A 19,837-nucleotide genomic window follows, 5' to 3' on the forward strand; every position below is an offset into this window, starting at 1 on the left:
CCTGCAGCCACCCCTGCCTGCAAAGCTCCAGCTGGACTTCCAGCTGTTTCTGGTGGCTCTGGTGACCTGATGGCCATCAGGGAAGGATGCTTGTGGGAAGGCTTGGGAGCAGTGTGGTTTGAGAGAGATCTGACACTAAAGGGTGTATCTGGGCATGGCTGGGGTGGAAAACCTTCCTGCAGAGAGAGTCTGTTCCCACTGGGGAGACCTTCCCTGGGAGGTCTCTGCCATAACTGAATTCCATTGATGCTATTCTGCTTTACTGATGACAAATATAGGTTGGCATCGTGGGATAAGCTATCTTTTTTTGGTAAGTTAACTGGCTGGTAGGTCCTGCAGGGCTGTGTCACATGGATGAATTGATTGTGGGTCTTTCCTGCACATTTGACTTTTAATCCTGCATATCTTGCAGTTCCTTCCTTTACTTGTTCAAAGGTTTTTCACACTAATCACCTGGGCAGTAGTCACCAGCCTGCCCACGCTGGTCAACAGATCAGGGAAAAAAGGGGTTATCCAGGGTTTCTCCTTTTCTTTTTTGAACCTGTTTCTCAACAAACAGATAACTCTCACGTTTGCAATGGGCAAGTCCCAGTTTCCTTACAATGCTCTGTTTTGCCATGCTACTTTTAAAGGAAGTGAAAGGAGGGAAACAAGAAAAGCAGGACCTTTTCCAGATTAGAAAATAGGTGTGGAAAGCACCTAGCTTGAGGCTGAAATGAATCTTGTTTTCCTCAGCTGGCAGTGGCCCAGCCTGCCTGCCCTTGTGCCAGGCTCTGCTGCAGTTGTCTCGTGTGGCACTGAGCTGGCCTGAGAGGCTGTCACACCCACATCAGTGTCACCCAGATGTGGTCAAGCTTGGGGATGGGCTTATTTTTTTTTTGCTCTTCCTTTCCAGGAGTAATGGAGTTCAGACTGCCAGCAAACACCAGGGATCAGCTGTGACCAAAGGTATGGATAGAGAAGGGCAGTGGCTTAGCCCTGCTTGGCCAGCATGTCCTTAGGAGGCTGTGTTTCACCTCGTTCTGACAAACTCCAGGGCCAGGACAGAGGGTTCTGCAGACTTTTTTCTCTCACTGCAGCCTTATGATGGTGGGGCTGAGCCTGTGGGGACTTGGGCTCTGCCCACTCCTTTCCCCTGGCTCTGTTCTTTCAGCCAAGCTGTTCCTGCAGAGCAGGGAGGATGCTGGCAGAGTGGTCCCCCATCACAGGGAAGCAGGAATGGCCCAGAGCCCCTGCAGGGCATGGGAACATCACAGCTTTAAGGTTTCCTCGTGGTCCTTTCTGGGATTACAGCAATAAACTGTCTGCCCTCTGTCTCTGCAGAGCGAGTAAAGAAGCGTTGATGTCGAGCATCAGGGGAGCTGCCGAGCCCCCAGGACTGCCAGAGCTGCCTCCATCCCCTTCTGCAGCCCACGGGGCCTGTCCTTGCTCAGGTGGAGGGCGAGAGGCTGTGGGGACTCAGTGCTGCCTTCCCAGGTGTGCCCCGTGCGTGCTGCTGCAGTCCCTGCCGCCTCGCTGTGTCTAAACGTGCTTCTCCAATAAAGATAACTCCTCAGCTTCATGTCACTTTTCTTCACTCAGCCTCGGGGAGGGACACAGCAGTCCCTGCTCTGGCTTTGCACCGCGTGCTCCTTAGGCAATGAGCACCCTGAGGTGCAGCAGCTGCTGTAAATACCTGGCGAAGATGTTGGACCCAAGGAGGAAGAGTGTGGTCTGGGGTTTTGTGAGGAGGGGCCAGGGGTCAGTTCTCTCTGGCTCTTTATGGGGTCTTGGGTCAATCACTTCACTGCCCTATCAGCCCTTTTCTCCTGCCTGTAAAATGAACATTAAACAATACTTACCTACCTCAGAGGGTTGTTTGAGATTTGTTTGGTTTACAGTTGGAAACCTACAGAGGAAAATTGGTTGTAAAGAACCCCTTGTCTTGGGCTGGCAGTTTAGATGATGCACCAAGTGTCCTCCTCTAGGTTTCTCCTGTGAGGTGCTGGGAAATCCAGACCTCACTTTGGAGCAATGCTGGGAAGCAGATACATCTTGAGTGGTCATTTTAGGAGATGTGCTGGGCCCAGAAAGGTCTCTGGGAGCTGGAGGTGTGAATTTGGCCAGGATTTCTTGCTGTGGGAGGGCAGAAGCACTGATGGCACCCTCGAGGCAGTGCAGGAAGCTCAGCCATTGTGGTGGCCCATGGACCCTCTGCTGCTGGGTCACCCTCTGCCTTGGCCTGAAGTTCCCTGTAGGCTCAGGTCAGTGCCTGTCTCAGAACCATCTCCTGCAAGGGGAGGAGGATCCTGCCCTTGGGGCTCTGGTGCTGGGGCACATGGAGAAGTGAGAAATTCCATGGTATGGAATGGCTCGAGCTTTTTATGGAGAAGTGGTGCTGTTCTGAGATGTAACTGACCTACAGATTATTCTAATTCATTGATATTCTGAAGCTGTGTTCAGATGAAGCCAGGCCTCTGAGCCAAGGGTTTCCCTGGTTTTTCTGGATCTGGGACTGGGATGGAGTTTGCAGAACAGGAGACACTGATGGTGAGTTCATAGAAAGCTGCTGGTGGTTTGCACGTACTTTCTGTACTCTCTTCTATAGCTGTTTCTTAAAGCAAACAGGTTTTTTATTTGTATAAGCCTTATTGCAGGACATTTCCAGAAGACCTTGAATGAACATTTGCAGTGTTTGAGTCCACTTTAGCTGTGACCTGATCTGTAAACACTTTTCTCTTGCAGATAAGGTTGTGACTTTTACATTTTGACAGGATTTTACCTAATACCAATTAATTTCACTCCCACCAAAGATGTAGAATTCTGTCAATTAAGTTATCACATCCTCTATTTCTACTGCAGTTAATGAGAATTGATTATAAACTCTCAAAATGCTTACGCATGCATCATGTTTTATTGCAGCTGATAATAATAAAAATTGATTTTATTATCAGCAGACTTTGCCATAAGTGGTTGTTAATAGTTTATATGCTTATTTTTAATGTGAGCAAACACTGTGATTTAGAAACAAATTATGACTGCCTCTTTCTACCTGGAAAATCCCCATACCAAGTAGAGTCATGTAGGGTGAGAATCACCAGCTTGGGGCTGGTTAGCTGTTTTGAGAGATGCAGATTTTGTCTTTGAGCAGAGATGAAACAAATACATTCTTGAATGTTATTTATGCAGCCTGAGAGTGATGAATGTCAGAGAGTAAAAATGTTCTCTGATGATGTCTGCTCACTGATTCCAGCTAACATCATGTGCAGGGACATCTACATGATTTCATAAAAGCAGTGCACAATTTGTGGCTTAAAATAAATTCTTGCAAATGAAAATCAGTGCACTTGAAAGCTACTATGATTTGTAGTGATTTCAGGTATTTAAGTTTTCAAATAATGACCCCTAAAACCTTCATTAACTGTGCTTGAAAAGCAATAAACTGATGAAGACTGCCCCAGTAGCCTCTTCTGTCAGTATTTGAGCACCTTCTAAATTTCTCCTGCTGCCAGCAGAAATTACCATCCCCAAAATCACAGCTGGAGATAAGGGATCGTTAATCAGATTCCGAGCCCATCTGCTGAGGAGGCACAGGACAGGGACTTGCTAAAGCTGCCTGTGCTGCTGTGAGCAGCAGGGCTGGCTCCATCCTGCTCCCAGCAGCCTGCCTGCTCGCTCTGCTCCTGCTTTCAACCCCCTTCTGCAGGCTGTTCCAAGGGCTGGCTGGTGAGGAGTGTCCCTGGTGGCACAGCAGAGGATGCCACACGCTGTTACTCCTGGGGAGGAGGAGGCAAAGGCTCATGAGGTGCTGGAGATTTCCCACTTTTCCTCTTCTGTTTGCTCGTGGTTGCCCTTTGTGTTCCCCTTCAAAATGGTAACGAGGCCAAGCCAGTCCTCTATGAAACTGGAAAGGTACCAGAGCTCTGGGGACTCTTGGGTTTGCTGTAAATTACACTTTATTAAGGGTGTTGCTTGCCAGTAACCACAGACCCCATGTGGTTCACAGCAGTTCCTGAGGTTTTGCAGAACTGGCATTATGAACTGACTTTGCTCTCCAGCCTCTCAATGCCATTGGGTTTTGAGCTAAAATGCCCTCTGCAGGAACCTTCAGTGTCTTAGTACTTTTTCCTCCTTTTTTCATAGAAGGAGTCAGGAATTTATGCAACTTTTCAGGTGCACAAGTGCTGCTCTTGGTAGGGAGTGAGGACTGTTGACTCTGGCAGATGCCTCAGCAGACCTTGAACTCCCTGTGGTCTTTTTCATTTGGAGCCTGGGAGCTCTGCCCAGCAGCTCCCTGCTGCTCCCCAGCCACACCGAGGGAGAGCCCTGGCTTGGCCCCATGGTGTGCTCTGCCCAGGGCTCCTTTTTCAGGCTGCCATAGCAGACAGTGCTGGAAATCTTACAGTTTAGGTGCATTTGTTCCTTTAAGAACTTGGTGAAGTGTGACATGGAGAACTTGATGCTGTTTGTGCAGGGAAGCCCCTCTGGCTCTGCTGCAGAGCTCTCTTTTCTGCCTCTCCCTACATCCCTGTGATGCTCAGTCCCACCACACAACTTCTGCTATGGGTACCTGGGGATTTCAATGTTATTTGTCTTGATTATCATAATTTCTGCTCCATGGCCCATCTGCTTTCACCTTGGGGACTCATGAATGGGCCTCTCTCTTTCCTCTCTCTAGGGCTTCTGTTTGGCAGCTGTTAGAACATCTGTCTTTCCCTACAAGGCTCTCTCTACTACAGGGAGCTCTTCTCCAGGCAATTTCCTTGGGATCTCCCTGCTCTGTTCTGCTGCAAGATCTCTCTTGCTGCCCAGCTCTTCCTCTGAAACTACAACACAAAAACTTCCAGTGCTTTCCTCTGCAGGAAGGGTGAGTAAGTCCACATAAGTTGTTCACTAAAAACAAGATACAACTGCTTGAAAATTCAGAATACAGACCCATGATGTAGAAGGTCTCAAAAGAAACAGTGTTGGGTGTAGTAACAACCACCCCTGTGGTTTGAGGGTGGGAAGCCTGGAGAATTTCTGCATGTATTTCTGAAAAAGAGATGAGTTGGCTTTGTTGCCTTCTTTCTTGGCCTGTGTCAGTGAGATTCTGCAGAAATGGAGACAGATGATTCACAGCTGGGACCTGAGGTAACCCGGAGAGGCAGCACAAGAAAGGGGTGGAGTGCTCCTGTCCTGGGCTGCTCAGCCAGGTGGGATTTGCAGCAAAGGAAAATAAACAGGTAGATGTCAACACAGCATCACTGCAAGTGGGAGTTGCACAAGCAGAAGGGTGTAAACACAACCAAAGGTCTCCGTGTCCAGCGTGGGTGGAGTGTTCTGCACCTGCCTCTCTGCTCCTGAAAGGCTCTGTCCTAAGGGAAAAGTTGCTAGTTCCTGGTGGAAAAAGCTTTGCTGAATCACTCTCAGTGAAGCAGGCAGCTCACTGGTAGGGTCACAGCATGGATCTTCCTCATGCACAGGGCAGGAGCCCAGAGCTGAGCTCTGTGTGCCTCAGCTGACCCAGGGGACAGCAGACACGTGCTGTAGCTGCAGTGTTTTCTAAATCCAAATTCCTTCTCTAGATCCTCGACAGGTGTTTGCTCTTCTGTCCCTTTACTGTGCCTCCTATTGCAACTACTTCCCAAATTTAATAGCTTGGTTGGAAGAGAATTACTTTGCTCTTGACAGAACATGCTGAGTCAATCCACTTTAACTGCAGATTTGGTTTGCAAATAATATCTCCTTTCCGATAGGGTTCAGGTGTCATCGCTGTGGACATTGGCAGGAATTTGCTTGACCATGACAGCTTTTACAGAGCCTGGCAATTAAGTTGTCAGGAATCATTTCCCACTGCCAGGAAGCATTAATGGATCCTGGCCTTGGCTGGAATAAGCCCTGGGAGATGGATATTGTAATCGGGATGAGAAGGGGTCCTTGTAGCCAAGGTCTGCATCCATCCAAAGGTCTGGAGTCCTGGACACTTGGTGGAACTGAGATAAGGGAAAGGTCAGGAAACACAGGGCAGAACATCAGGGGGAAGGAATGGAAATGAGGAATATGAACAAGGACACCATCCCTCATGTTCCTAGTGTTGCAGGAAACGTTGGCATTTGGAGAGGCTTCAGTATTGCAGATGCACACTGAAAAGTACTAATATTAGCAGAGCTCCTGGATATGAAAGCAAATATTTTTCCACTAGGTAATCCCTAAAATTGTGTTGTTGTGGATTTGCTTTTCAAGTGAGAAAGATGTTGGAAATTTCCTTCTCTTACAAAATAAAACTGTGATGATTCAACACAAGCTCGCTCTGTTTAAATTGTGTCAAAAAATAGATCTGCAAGCAAGGATTTTGATTACCAAATACAGAATTTGAAAAATGAATAGTGAGAGATTTGGAGAATTTAGGATTCCCAACTGAGAAGTCTGCAATTGAGATTAATCCAAAGAATTGCCAAAAATCTCCTTAAATAAAGGACAAAAGAAGCGTTCAGGGCCAATCTAAGTTCCATTACCTGAACAGTGGGCAAACCTTAAGGAGATATTTGAAGAAAACTAAAGATATAAAGCGTAAAGAGATAACGTACACAGTGAATTTTCAGGAAGCAAACCATGCGTGGGCTAATACCAATCTTTGCAAAGTTGGCTGACTTCCTAGGTAAAGGAAGTACAGTACATCTAGTCTGTGCAGACATTAAAGGCATTTGGCCTGCTGCCCTGGGGGATGGTGTCACTTGGGCTCAGTAAGGTGGGTCAGGGACTGGCCATGGGGGAGGTGGTAGCAGATGAGCAGAAGGTGCCATGATAGTTTTCAGTGAACAGCTAAAAAAGATGGATTTTTAGGACCAAACTTAGTATTTTTGCTTCTTGCTGTATTACAGGCAAAGTTGGCACATGCAGCAGAGCACTGCTGAGTTTTTTCAACATGAGAAGAGCAGGATTCCTCCTGCAGAGCACAGGGTGACCTTCTGGGCTCAAAGTGGGCTGAAATACAGTGGTGAGGAGTACAAAATCACCCTCTGAGGTTACATAACGGGGGGTTTGGCTATCAGTTGGAAGCTCAGTTGAAAATTATAGCTGAGGAGAGAGTCCTAATTGCATTTAGGTAGGCACAGGGGAGATGTGAGCCTAGGATGTGCTGCAGCTGTGAGGGGCAGCGCGGGGCTGGGCAGAGCCTGCGGGAGGAGAGGGGTCCTGGCACGGTCCCCACTCACCTCGAGGCACACGAAATCCCCTTCCTGGCACACAGGCTTGTATCAATCATTAGCCAGACATCCAGAGCTGGGTAAACACGTTTTTGGCTTTGAGTGGTGATGACAGGCTGGGAGTATTACCTAATGAGGTGGGACCACTTGATAGCGTGGTGTGCTATATATTCCTGCTCCTCCCTGCAATCTTCCTCTCCCGCACAGAGAGCAGGCAGGCTGCACTGGAGGGGTGTCCCTGGCTGCCATGAAGGTGACAGGACTTTTGGTGAGGGCAGCTCTTGCCCTTTGCTGCTGCTTGGGTGAGTATTCGCTGGGGTCCTGCAAAGATTGATCTGGCTGAGTCAGAGTTGAGTTTTCATTCCAGTAAAAGCCTTTGGGTCTTGCGACATGGAGGAGAGCCTTGTTCCGTGAAGAAATAACCTTCCTGAGAGAGCACAGCAAGGAAATTAGGTTTTAAGATTGAGGTTTCATCAAACATCATACAGCTATTATCTTCTTGGTTAGTAGGAGCAGTTCTAGTGCTAGGGTAGGGGCTTGCACATGGCAGTCCTGTGTGCAAAGGCAAAATAGAACTGTAAAAAACGTCATTATTACTCATGTGAGCAATATAAATGCAAACTTTAACCTCTAGGTTAAAGAATAAACTCCCACTGCACTGGGAGTTTACTGTACTACTCCTGGTAACTGAGAATGATGTGTTTGGAGATGGACAGTGCTGGTGGCAATAATTATCCTAAACATGCATGTCCAAACTTCTGAAAGTCAAACATAAAAGTCTCTTAGGAGAGACTAAAATCCAAGAGTATAGACTGTATCTCTTACCTGTAACGTTTTAGGGGTGGATAAATATATGTGCTCTTATCTCCCCTCAGAAATACAACAAAACTGTATTTAGTAACTTTTAATATGTCCTATGACCATTTACTGGAATAATGTAAAACTCCACATTTTCCTAAACAAAATAAGTGAGTGCTGACTAATCACCGAATTAACTAGTTTCATGAAAATATTTATGTATGTGTTCTCTGCATATTAATAATTTGGGGTTTTTTTCTGTCTCCATTTTTTTCTTTCAGGTGCTGCCTTTGGAGGTCAGGTGAGCTACAGATCTATTTATTATGTTCTGTTCAGGCTTCTGGTAAAGTAGAAGCAGTATGTAGCTATCCAGTGAGCACATGGGTTAAATCTAATGAAATCTTTGCTGTTAAAATAATATTTCCCAGTGCATGGTTGAACAACATTTCCAATTTCACGAGAAAGTAAAAGATCCCCATTTTTTGCAATATTTCCGGTTCATTAAATAAAATGAAAAAAACAAGAAGTAATTGTACACTCTTATTATATTAACTCTTAGACATAATTTAGTTACTCCCAGCCAAAGGCAGTAACTTGCCTCCTTGTGAGGAAAACTGTCTTAGGACGACACGCTCGAAAACATCAAACGCTGTGACTCTGATAATTGCTTCCATACAGCAAGGCGCAAAGAATTCCTTGCATAAATGTCTATACCTCTGTCACAGAGAGAAACCAGCAGGGCCTGAGCTGTGGATTTGTCTGCAGGTTCCTCCCACGCAGCTGCGAGCCTCCCAGAACTCTCTGGAGTGCAACACGATCTGGAAGGATCCGCTGCAGAGCCCAGGGGCTCCCAATTACCGCTGCCTTCATTAGGCACTGTCTCACCCACAGCCATCTTGCCTCCCTGGACCCCGGCAGAAGTGCATAATCAGAAACTTCTGTAGGGAAGATTCCCTCCTCCTGATTGCCTGAGCAGTTTCCCGATAATGGCTCTAATTTGCCTCCCCGCAGCAGCTGCGGGCGTGGTGGTGGTGGGAGGATGCTGGGGGGTTTCATTCCAAAATCAGGGCTGATTCTGGGCTCCTTCCACAGCTTGACTGCAGCCAGTACTCCAGTGGCATTACCAAGGATGGCAGGTCCTGGGTGGCTTGCCCAAGGAACTTGAAACCAGTGTGTGGCACTGATGGCAACACGTACAGCAACGACTGTGGGATCTGCCTCCACAACGCGTGAGTCTGGCTGGGAACCACCCCAGGCAGGGCTGGCAGCTTTGTACCCCGGGGATGAGGAGCATGTGCCTTTGCAGCTGGTGACAGCACCAGCAGCCTTGAGGTGATGCTGTTCCCTGACACAGGTCTGCTTTCTTACAGGGAGCACGGCGCCAGCGTGGAGAAGGAGCACGATGGAGAATGCGACCCAAAACCTGTCGTGGTAAGAAAAAGTCTGTAATGGGGACAGCTCAAACACCATGCAGAAGAGGGACAGGATGTGCACAGCTGGTCTGCACAGCCCAAAATAAAATCTGGTGATAACCAAAGCTGAGAGGGTTTTCATAGTTTATCTGATACCATCTCTGTTGTTTTCTACTTCAAACCTGTCTAATTGGGAGTAAAATAAAAAGAATACGCTGGCTGAAGGTTGGATCTCACTACCAGGATACCTCCAGCAGGATCCTATGAAAGACCTCACAAAACCAAATCACAGTCCTTCTTAATATCCCATTTGGTTTTTTTTCATTGGGAGAGAATTCCCACAGAATTTCTAGTTTCTACTTTTGATAGTGAAATTGCTTTGATGCTGGGTTTGTCCCCAAAGGCTGAGGGAGAGTGAAAAGACTACGTAAGAGTGTTATATCTTTATATAAAAAGTGGTTTTGGGATTTTTTCCTCTCTATTCCTGTTATTTTTACAGGTTGATTGCAGTAATTACCGTAGAGCTGTAGTAGATGATCACGTCCTGATAGCGTGCCCAAGGATAATGAAACCAGTCTGTGGCTCAGACAGCTTCACTTATGACAATGACTGTGGGATCTGTGCCTACAATGCGTAAGTTGTGTGCATGGAATGTCCTTCTGGATAATCAGCAAGTTGAGGCTCTCAGGAGCACCTCTGTAAAATACCAGTTTCAAGGCAGGTGTCTCTCTAGGTCTCCTTGCTTCTGGCTTCTCATGATTCTTCAGCCAACTTGAGTTTTCTCCCCCATTTTTTTGTCTATGCTCATGAAGGGAATCACAAAAAGAACCAGAGCAGAGACATGAGCAGATCAAAGTGTTGCTTGTAACATCTAATTACTCCTAACACTTAATTCCCATGGGAGATGGGAATATCTGTACTATTAGCAGCTGCCATCTGCAGGGCACATTCAGAGAATTCATGCAGTTGTAATGTCCCACAGGGAGGGTGGGACCCTGCTTTGCTGTCCCAGTGCCTTCAGTGTCATGGGGAAAATTATTCTCAATGCTCCCTGACCAAAACTTTTCTTCCTTTCAGAGAACATGACACCAACGTTACCAAAATACATGAAGGGCCCTGCAAGGAATCTGTTGCTGTAAGTTCAATAGAAGTCAAAAATCCATCTCTTAGGGCTGCTAATAAAATCCTGAGGACCTCACAGATTTTTCTAGAAAGCTACAAGAGGTCATAGAACAAGGTGTACAAGGGTCCCAGTCCATTATTTGCTTTACTGCATGGTGGGGGTGGATTTGGCATGCTCTCTGCTCCAGAGAGGTCACCCCATGCTTACCACACCAAACTGAGGGAAGGGGAAGGAGATGGATATGAGATGAGGAGCTGCCTCGTGTCCCCAGGAGGAGGTGGAGGGACAGAAGATTTCTCTTGCCATCATGCTGTGCAGGTTGGCAGTTTTCTCTCTGGAGACCACAAGTGTTTCCACCCTCAGCAGCAGGGATTCAGAACTCCCATGCTGGTTGTATTCACAGATGTAGTGAGACTCATAAGAGCCCTAACCATAAATATTTATAGAGCATAGATTACTGTATCTTTGTCTGAGGCCAACAGTCTGATGCCTCAGAAGGAGAAGCTTCTGTATTTCAGCACTAAAATTCTGGGTTGTAGGAAGTCCATTCTCCAACAGATAGATAACCATTCTTTCCTATCCTTTCAAATCCTGTAGTGAACTACAGGGAATCTGATGTGAGAAGTAATCACAGAACTGGAAAATTGTGGACAAAACCAACAGAAACTGAAACAGTATTATTCAGATTTACAGCTGTTGAAAAATGTTTCTTACTAAATACAAGATTTTTTTTTATGAGATGAAAATTTAGTATATGTTCCTGTGCCTGAAGGATCTCTTCTCCAAGATAGTCCTTATTCTTGACTTCTGGAGAGCTAGGATAATATTCAAAAGTGTAATTTCTGATTGGAAATTTAGCTTCAGTGTAACAGGGCTTTGTCCTGTTACAGAAGGAGTTGAGGCTGAGATACAGAACAAAAAGGCTTTGAATCAACTTTCCTTGCATAGAAAAGGCTCTGCTGGAGTGATTTGTCCTTATTTTGCCAGGTTGACTGCACCAGGTACCGCACACAAACCACCAAAGACGGAAAAACCTTGGTGCTGTGTCCCAGGGACCTGAACCCAGTTTGTGGCACAGACGGCACCACCTACGACAACGAGTGCACGATCTGCGCCCTCAACGCGTGAGTGCCGTGCCCCGAGTGCTCCTCTGAGCGCCCAGCACTGCTGGGCTGCCTTGAGAATGTCCTGCTGCATTTCTGCTCCTGCCTGTTTCTTCAAGCTTCTTAGAAATGGGGTGGTTTTGGATTTGCCTTGAGTTTTTCTGGTGCCTTCTGTGTGTTCACCAAGAGTCTTTGTGAAGAGTCTCTACTCTTCACAAAGATGAGTCTGTGGGCTGGGCAGAGGAAGGAACAATTCAGAATATTGCTTTAAATTGCACATTATGGGAAGACGAGATGGGCTTAGTACTGAGTGAAGCAGCAATTCTGAACACTTTTTAAAGAGTCTGAAGCACGGTTTGCTTCATTTTGCACGTGACTTTGAGCAAGAGGTTAAGCATTTATTTTGTTTCCCTCTTCCAGGGAGAAAAGGACCCATGTTGGCAAAAGGCACGGTGGACAATGCAGGGAGAAGACTTCTGAGGTAAGTGTTCAAGATAAGGTTTGCTCCTCTTAGCTGCATTAACTGAAGGGTTCCCTGAGGTGACATCTACTCTGAAAGTGAGTTGGCCTGAGGTCTGCCTTCCTCCACCTGTCTGTTAAGTCTTATCAGCTCCTTGTGTGGAGGATGCTGACAAATCCCACCTGTCCTGAGGCAGGTGTCCTCTGGGCCATCCTTGCCCAGCAGCTCTGGCAGATGGGCTGGATGAGAGCTATGCACAGAGCCCTCATGAAGAATTGACACCTACAGCAGCTTTTGGGGTGGGGACATATTCTGAAACGTGGAGCACACCTGAAGGTTTGATTGGAATGTATCAGCTGCTGTGTAGGACATGCTAACACGCAAATGTGGAAGTTGTTCAGTTTGGGCTTTGATCTTTATTGATGATGGCCTTCAAATGCAAAGTCCAAGGTCTTTCACTGCACCATTAAAAAGGGGCCAGGTTTAAATTTTAATTTTTTTTCTGACATATCTTGTAGTTGGGACTGACCAAGATGCTTAAGCCAGGGATTTGGCACTTTACACACAGTGCTGTGCAGTTCCCCCTGTGTGAGAGGGTTCAGGCAGAGCTGACTCAGCCTGGTTTAGTAAGAACTGAGTTGTAGCACTGGTGTTGTTAGAGACACGGCAGGAGGTTATGATGGATTTTTTTTTAAAATGGATAACAAGGTCTTCCTCAGGTTTGATGCTGCTGCTTTTTTCGTAGCTTGACTGCAGTAAATTCCCAGCCAGAAAGGTGAAGGGTGGCAAAGACCTGGTGCGGTGCCCCAGGATCCTGCACCCAGTGTGTGGCACAGATGGGTTCACTTACGACAACGACTGCAGCATCTGTGCCCACAACGTGTAAGTACTTACACAGGACTCTCTTCTGCAGTGGCAAGCCAGGGTTAGTGCTCCAGGTGGCTTTTTTTTTTTTCTGGTACTAACATATCTGTGCTCCTCTGAAGCCCTTGTCACATGGATTTTGTGATGCTCTTTTTGCTCCTTGGGGGAGTGTGGGAGAGCCAGCTCTCAGCCTGAGCACCCTGTGAGGGGTGGGATATTTAGGCAGGAGAAAGAGTGGATGGGACTGAGGTATTTGGGCAGAAGAAAGAGTGAATGGAGCTGTTGTAGAGCACACAGTGAGAGCTGACTGGTCTGTTACCACTTAGAATTACACTTTCTGATGACAGGGAGAAGCTGGTTCATCAGGAATCAGGTGCCTCCTTTATCATATATATTGGTTATGGGTTTGGTTTGCCCTCTGTGGCACCTGGGTGTTCCAGGGCTTAGGTGGTGAGTGTGCTGACCCCAACCTCTCCCTTTCAGACAACACGGGACTGATGTTAAGAAAAGCCACGATGGAAGGTGCAAGGAGGAAAGCACTCCTGTAAGTGGTCTTTTAGCTGTTAAATAAGAACCATCTACTCTCTCTGCAGTCTCCAGGAAGACCCTGGCTGGGCTCAGTGCACCCAGGGATGGTGCACAGGGCTTGTGCTGATGCTGTGCTTCTCCTCAGCTGCTCACAGCTGCCAGTGTGCTGTACAGGAGGGAAAGAGGATGGGGACAGGCCAGGACTTCAGAAACAAAATGTCCCAGTACTGCCAATCTCTGAACAGAAATCATCAGAGGCAGCCCAAGGACCATGCAGCCCATTTTAGCACAGTAGGAGAGGAGGCAGAAAGCTGTGTTAGATGTCTGTGTATTTATTCAGTGCTAGGATTTCCATTGCACTAGACAGGCAGGTTAAAAAAATCCTTGTACTCTGGTCAGCCAGGACAAATCTGCTCTCAGGTATGTGTACAGAAATAGCTTTATTATCCTGCACAGTAACAATATGTGCTGATAATATCTCAACACATTTATTCTGCTTATGCAGAGCAGCTCTGAAGCACCAAAAATAATTTCATGCATCCTGAGGGACTGCAATATATTTTCTGTAGAAAAGGCACGTTAAAATGTGGTCTTTGCTTTAATTTGTTCTTGGACCACAAGGGAAATATGGATAATAAGAGACAGTGCACTGGGGAGACTGTGCAAAATGACAGTGAAGTGTCAGTGATGCTTAGCTAATGTTGAGTGATTTCCAATAGGTGTTTGTCTATTGATCCTCAAGTATTTAAACCATCAGATTCTATATATTATAAATATTTTTGCAACAGAAGCTGGTGAAACAGTTCTTGCTGCTCTTGGAAATGCTGAAACAAAATCTTGGATATAGTAAATTGTGTCAAGCTGCACTCAATGTCAAACACTTTAAATCAGATCCCTCAGGCTGAGTTAGGGGATGTTTAGTTTAGAAATTAGCAAAAAAAATCTTCAGTGGAATTCTTGTCAGTAATTGGAACAGGCTGACCAGAGAATTGGTGGAATGGCTATTCCTTGGAGCTGATCAAAGGGCATATGGATGTGGCACTTGGGGATTTGCATTGGTGGTGAACATGGGGGTTCTGGGTTAATGGCTGGGCTCAATGATTTTAGAGGTCTTTTCCAATCTTTATGATTTTATGAATGCTGGGTTTAAAACTCGTGTCTGTTCTGCTCTAGCAGAATAATCTCCTCTACCAGCTGTTCCCTCTGCTAGCAGAAAACACCGAACTACAATTACACAATTAATTTCCAACGCAAGTCTGAACTCTAAAAACCCTCTGATTTTCCCCTGACAAAGACCTCTAAAACCAGGAGGATCAGAGTGGGCAGGCTGCAGAGGGGACGGTGAGCCAGCATTGCTGTTTTGCCTGCCCAGGTTGACTGCAGCACGTACCTGAGCGGGACCAAGTCTGGAGAAGCCATCGGAGCCTGTCCCTTCATGCTGCGCGAGATCTGCGGCACTGACGGCGTCACCTACAGCAACGACTGTGCCCTGTGTGCCCACAACATGTGAGCCCTGCCCCCTGAGAGCCCCACTGGGCTGTTTGCTGAGCATTTTTGACTCTGCTTTCTCTTCCAGGGAGTACGGAACCCAGGTTGCCAAGAAGCACGACGGAAGGTGCATAGAGGAACCTCCCCAGGTGAGTGGCACCTGAAGGACAGGAGGAGTTTGAGCAGGTGCCAACTGCACAGCCTGAGCCAGTGCTGGGTGGTTTGGGTGGTGTAGCCTCCACGGGGGTCACACTTGTGCTGCCCTTCCTTCTGTGGGTGAATATCACCCTCCCATCAGCAGGAACGCTGTGCACTTCCTGCACACAGTCAGGGAAAGAAAGAGGAGAGGACAGGTGAGGATTGAGTTGTGAGACAGGTAGATGATAAATGATTGAAGGCTTTACACAGAGAATCCTTTTCACTCAGCACTCAGTCATAGCTGCTGCAGGATTTTAGCAGAATGTTTTGGCAATATGGGCAGGGGATGCAGAGGGCCCAGGGAACCCAGTGCTCTCTCCATGCTCGTGTTTTACAAAAGGATGTTTTGCAAAGATTAGAAAATTGCCTGTGTTTTCAATGCTGATACCTAAGGTGTCAGGGGATTCAAACCCCCCTCTGGTTTTTGGTTTGGTGTAGGTTGGTTGGTGGTTTTTTGGTAAATGCAATGTGATCTAATATATACCAACATGAATCATGTAAAAATACCAGATTAACTATATTTGGCCAGTTCTAAACCATTTGCTCTCACCGGGGAATAGAAGAACAAAGCCACCTCATTAGCATGTGTTTGAAAGAGTCAACATCCCGAGTCAGATATTTCATTTCTATACAAACAAACTATGAAATGTCATTCCTTTGTTTCCTGAGTACGCTCTGTGCTCAGGCCAGTTGAGATACATAAATCAGGAACGAGGAGTTCACACTGGAGAAACTGGGAGTGCTAAAACACAAGGCCAGCTCCTCAGCTGACGTAAATCAGCTTGCACTGCTGTCAGTCCTGCTGGCAGCTCTCAACACTCGGAACCGTCCCATTGCAACAAAAGACCTGTCAGCACATCTCCCCTCCATTCTTGTGGGCCTTGAAAAACACCTTGGCCACAGTCAGCCCCCTTGCAGGAAGTGCATAAATCGTGCCATTTTGATTTACAGATTATTTCTGAGCTGCCTTTTGTAATATCCTGGTGGCTTCAGTAAGGTATAGGGGCATTGTGATAAATGCAGGGCTCATGAGTAATGTCTACCTTCCAGCCTTGATTCAGTCTTCTCCAGGGAAGGCTGTGAAAGGAAATTGCTAGTTTTCCATGAAGAATGAGTTAATATATAACCACAATTTTTCATCTGGCAGGACCTTTTAGGGTCTGGCAGAGGCACAGGCAGGGGGGATGACTTGGGGCACAGAGCAGAGCCGTGGCAGAGCCTTTGCTGTCCTTGTTTTCCCCAGCTGAACTGCAGCCAGTTCCGCAGGACCACGCTGAAGGATGGCAGGGAGCTGATGGCCTGCACCATGATCTACGACCCTGTCTGCGGCACTGACGGCGTCACCTACGCCAGCGAGTGCACCCTGTGTGCCCACAACATGTGAGCGCTCCTCTTCCTCCCTGGGGAGTCACAGGAGGCTCTCTGGGAGCTGGGCAAGCTGCAAGGGCTGTCTCTGAAACCTTGCACTGAAGGGATTCTGTCTGTCTGCCCCCGGTTTCCCGCTTGCCTTGCTCAGTGTTTGATGTGGATGTTCAGCCCCACAGAGGGGGTGCACCAGCTGGGGACAGTGTCTGCTCTGTGAGAGCAGGTTGGCAGGTTTTTTTTAGTGCTGGGTGATCTGGAAATGTCTGTGACTCCATGGGAGTGAGATTTATTCTTGCTCTCTGGCTGTAACAGGGAAGGTCGTGGTTAATAACAATCTCTCCTTCCTCCAGGGAGCATCGGACCAACCTTGGCAAGAGAAAGAACGGACCCTGTGAAGAGGATATTACAAGGGTGAGTGGGAAAGGATGGGAATGAAGAGTGAAATTCAGTGTCTGCTGCACTCCTGGGGGACTGTCTTCTGCTCTGGGCTACAAATCAGGAGGTGGTGCTGTGCACACCTGAGGAGATCCCTTGGGAATTTCTCACTGCTCATAAAACAAACAACGTCCATCCCACTGCTCTGTAATAGGCAGGAAGAGATGTGGCAGTGAGGAGAAAAAACAAGATCACATCTGCCATCAGGAGGACACTTGGGGTTGGTTATGATGATGTTACAGCCAGTTTCATTTCTCAGTGGGGTGTCATTCCTTGTGCTGGGGGAGTCACAGTTTGCTCTCAGGCAGGAGGACTCAATACCTACCTTCTGTGTGCAGGCCCTTTGCAAGGACTTCAAAGAATTCTCTCCTATCTGCACCATGGAGTACATGCCCCACTGTGGCTCTGATGGCAAAACCTACAGCAACAGATGTGCTTTCTGCAATGCCTACCTGTACGTATAGGAGTGAAACCTTTCCTTTCATAGTCAATTCCTGCCCCTGCTGTGAATGCAGGACTGGCTCATCATGCCTTTTGTCTAACTGCTTGGGGCATATACTGGACATTTACAGGTTTTTTGCATTGTAAGGGAAAATGGGAAGGGCCCATTTCTGTGATCTGGACCTGGCCTCCTGATTGTTAGCTTTAAAAGTATTTTTTTGATTTTCAGCAATGCTCAATCTGTTCCACAAGCTCACAAGGGTGTGTGGAAATTACTTCACTGAACCAACTGGATTGTACCAAATGAATGAAACCATTCATCTTTCCTTAAATGAGGATAATGAACAGGGATATTTGGGGTTTTAAGACTGTTCTTTTTTCCAGTCAACCTTAAGCCAATGCTTGGGCCAGTGAAATGAGGAAAGGGGCATCAGCCATGTCTAATTCTCCTCTCTCCTTTCTCCTTTCCAGGGAAAGCAGGACAACTCTCAACATCATGAGCTTGGCTGAATGCTAAGTCTGTGCTGGACTTCAGCCCAGGAAGACAAACTCCCTTCCTCGTGTCTTCCCATGGGCTGACCTTCCCTGGTAACATCCCTTCAGTCTGCCTTGTTTCCTTAGCTCCTGAAACACTTGTTCAATAAACTGACTTGGCAACATCCCCCTGTCTCCATGCCCCATCTCTTCCCTGTCATGGTTCTTTGGGTGGTGGATGACTATTTTTCTGTTGATGTTCTCCAATACCAACTAATGTGGATAGAATTTTCTGGCCATGTGTCAGTGCCAGCCCTGCTCTGATGAGGGCTTGGGCTCCCCTTGGAGCTCTCAGTCCTTTTCTTACTCCTCAGAGTCTTCTGCTCAGTGTTAATCTTCTCAAACCATGATATCTCTGTGTGACCTGACCACAGAGTCCCTCTCTACAGTCAGTGCAAGGACACATTTACCTCCAGAGCATGGTCCACCTCCTCCACGGGGAAATGCCAAGGGTGTAGGTGGTGATTTGCTCTTGAGGAGAGCACTTTTTGCTTGGGCTAGAAAGGGAAATTGGCTGCCTGGGGTGGAAGACAGCCCTGCTGCACCACTGAGCTGCTTTCTAAAGTCATTCAGGAAGGAAAAAGATGCAGAGGTTCACTTGTGACCAGTTTTAACCAAATGTATAACAAGTCATAGGAAAAAAATTCTGCCTGATTGTCATTTTGCCTACTTTTCGAGGCCAAGTTGCTCAGGACCTGATGATATAATTATTGTCATTTTGGTGGTCTGTATGGGTGGCAGGGAGGCAGGGGAACCTTGGGGCTGCCCTTCATCTGTTGGCTGAGCCACTGCCTCCACACGAGGTCACCAAAGCTATTGCAAGTCTAATATTTCAGGGATTCTTCTGGGCTGCAGTTAGTGCCTCCCTGATTCAATGTCCCATTGTCGTTCACCAGAGAATAACACAATTATTTGGATCAGTTTGGAAAGTCACTCTTTGAATTGTCAGGCTAGAAGAATAGGCAGAAGGCAAATGTTCCTGATTTGGAGGTATTGGGGGTATTGTACCAGGGAATGAGGCCACAGTACCTCTGTGCCATTGGTGTCCATTTTCAGGATGATTTGTAACTAACAATGGCCTATTGTACTTTTCTTGGGTCTGTGTCCTAAAGTAAACGTTCTTTTGGTTTATATAACCTTTTTGCCATTTTCTGCTCAGGTGTTTCTGCAGAACATGCTGTTTCACTCTTGTTTAAGTGTTACTTGGTTATCCTCGGGGATAAGACCTGGATATTTTTTTTTCCTTGTGGACTTTGGCAGCCTTTCACTTGGACTGTGCTCTGACCGCTGGCTTTTGCAAGCCCTTGCAGTAAAGCTGTCAAGAGCCAGCTCGATGGCATTATCTTGGCACAGCCAAAGCCTCCTCTGTGGAGCTCATTGTCTGGTGACACCAAAGGCAAACAAGAATTCAAGGAGGCACGAAGTTGAGATTAAGTCAGAGCCATCCAAGGAAGCAGCCAAAGGGGTTAGAGGACAGAGGTTTCCACACAGGACTCACCAGTAGGTTTCATGTTGAAGTGCATAATGGAATAAATCACTAAAACTGGGCCAGGAAATGGGAAAAGCCTGACATTGGAGTTTAAATATCCCCCAGGCTCAGGGGGTGTTTTATGAAGCAATATAACTATAAAAATAGGGCAGCCTTCTCAGGGACAGCGTGGTTTTCTGTGCCTTGGAGTTGTTTTTCAGCTGTTCCACGGTTACTTACTGACTGTGTGTTACTTAGATGATTTCTTTCTGCTTTGTATTGGAAATGGCCTCAAGTTGCACCAGGGGAGCTTTAGATCAGATGTTAGGAAAAATTTATTCATGGAAAGGGTTGTCAAACCCTGGAAAAGGCTGCTCAGGGAAGTGGTTGAGTCAGTTACCCTAGAGAGATTTAAAAGATGTATAGATGTGGTGCTTCAGGACGTGGCTTAGTG

At 46.9% G+C, this 19,837-nt stretch overlaps 2 protein-coding genes across 3 annotated transcripts in view; both read left to right on the forward strand.

The window, feature by feature from the left end:
- Positions 1-4,788, forward strand: part of LOC135279873 (serine protease inhibitor Kazal-type 5-like) — a 95,490-nt gene extending 90,702 nt beyond the window's left edge. The window contains exons 13-15 of one of the 2 annotated variants that reach the window (XM_064387420.1): positions 896-948; positions 1,324-1,476; positions 4,658-4,788. In XM_064387420.1, coding sequence (XP_064243490.1) covers positions 896-901 — 6 coding nt within the window. In that variant the 3' untranslated portion in view covers positions 902-948; positions 1,324-1,476; positions 4,658-4,788. The remainder of the gene's footprint in view (positions 1-895; positions 949-1,323; positions 1,477-4,657) is intronic. The other variant, XM_064387421.1, reaches the window with a different exon arrangement.
- A 2,226-nt stretch (positions 4,789-7,014) lies between these two features.
- LOC135279872 (ovoinhibitor-like) lies at positions 7,015-18,042 on the forward strand. Its single transcript, XM_064387419.1, has 16 exons — positions 7,015-7,468; positions 8,246-8,265; positions 9,057-9,193; positions 9,335-9,395; positions 9,876-10,009; positions 10,454-10,511; positions 11,487-11,623; positions 12,023-12,083; positions 12,808-12,944; positions 13,410-13,470; positions 14,827-14,960; positions 15,031-15,091; positions 16,384-16,520; positions 16,856-16,916; positions 17,279-17,394; positions 17,853-18,042. The coding sequence occupies exons 1-16, from the start codon at positions 7,414-7,416 to the stop codon at positions 17,896-17,898; spliced, it is 1,416 nt and encodes a 471-aa protein (XP_064243489.1). The 5' UTR covers positions 7,015-7,413; the 3' UTR covers positions 17,899-18,042.
- Positions 18,043-19,837: the final 1,795 nt, after the last annotated feature.

The sequence above is a fragment of the Passer domesticus genome, chromosome 13, assembly GCF_036417665.1.
Source record: "Passer domesticus isolate bPasDom1 chromosome 13, bPasDom1.hap1, whole genome shotgun sequence".
NCBI lineage: Eukaryota > Metazoa > Chordata > Aves > Passeriformes > Passeridae > Passer > Passer domesticus.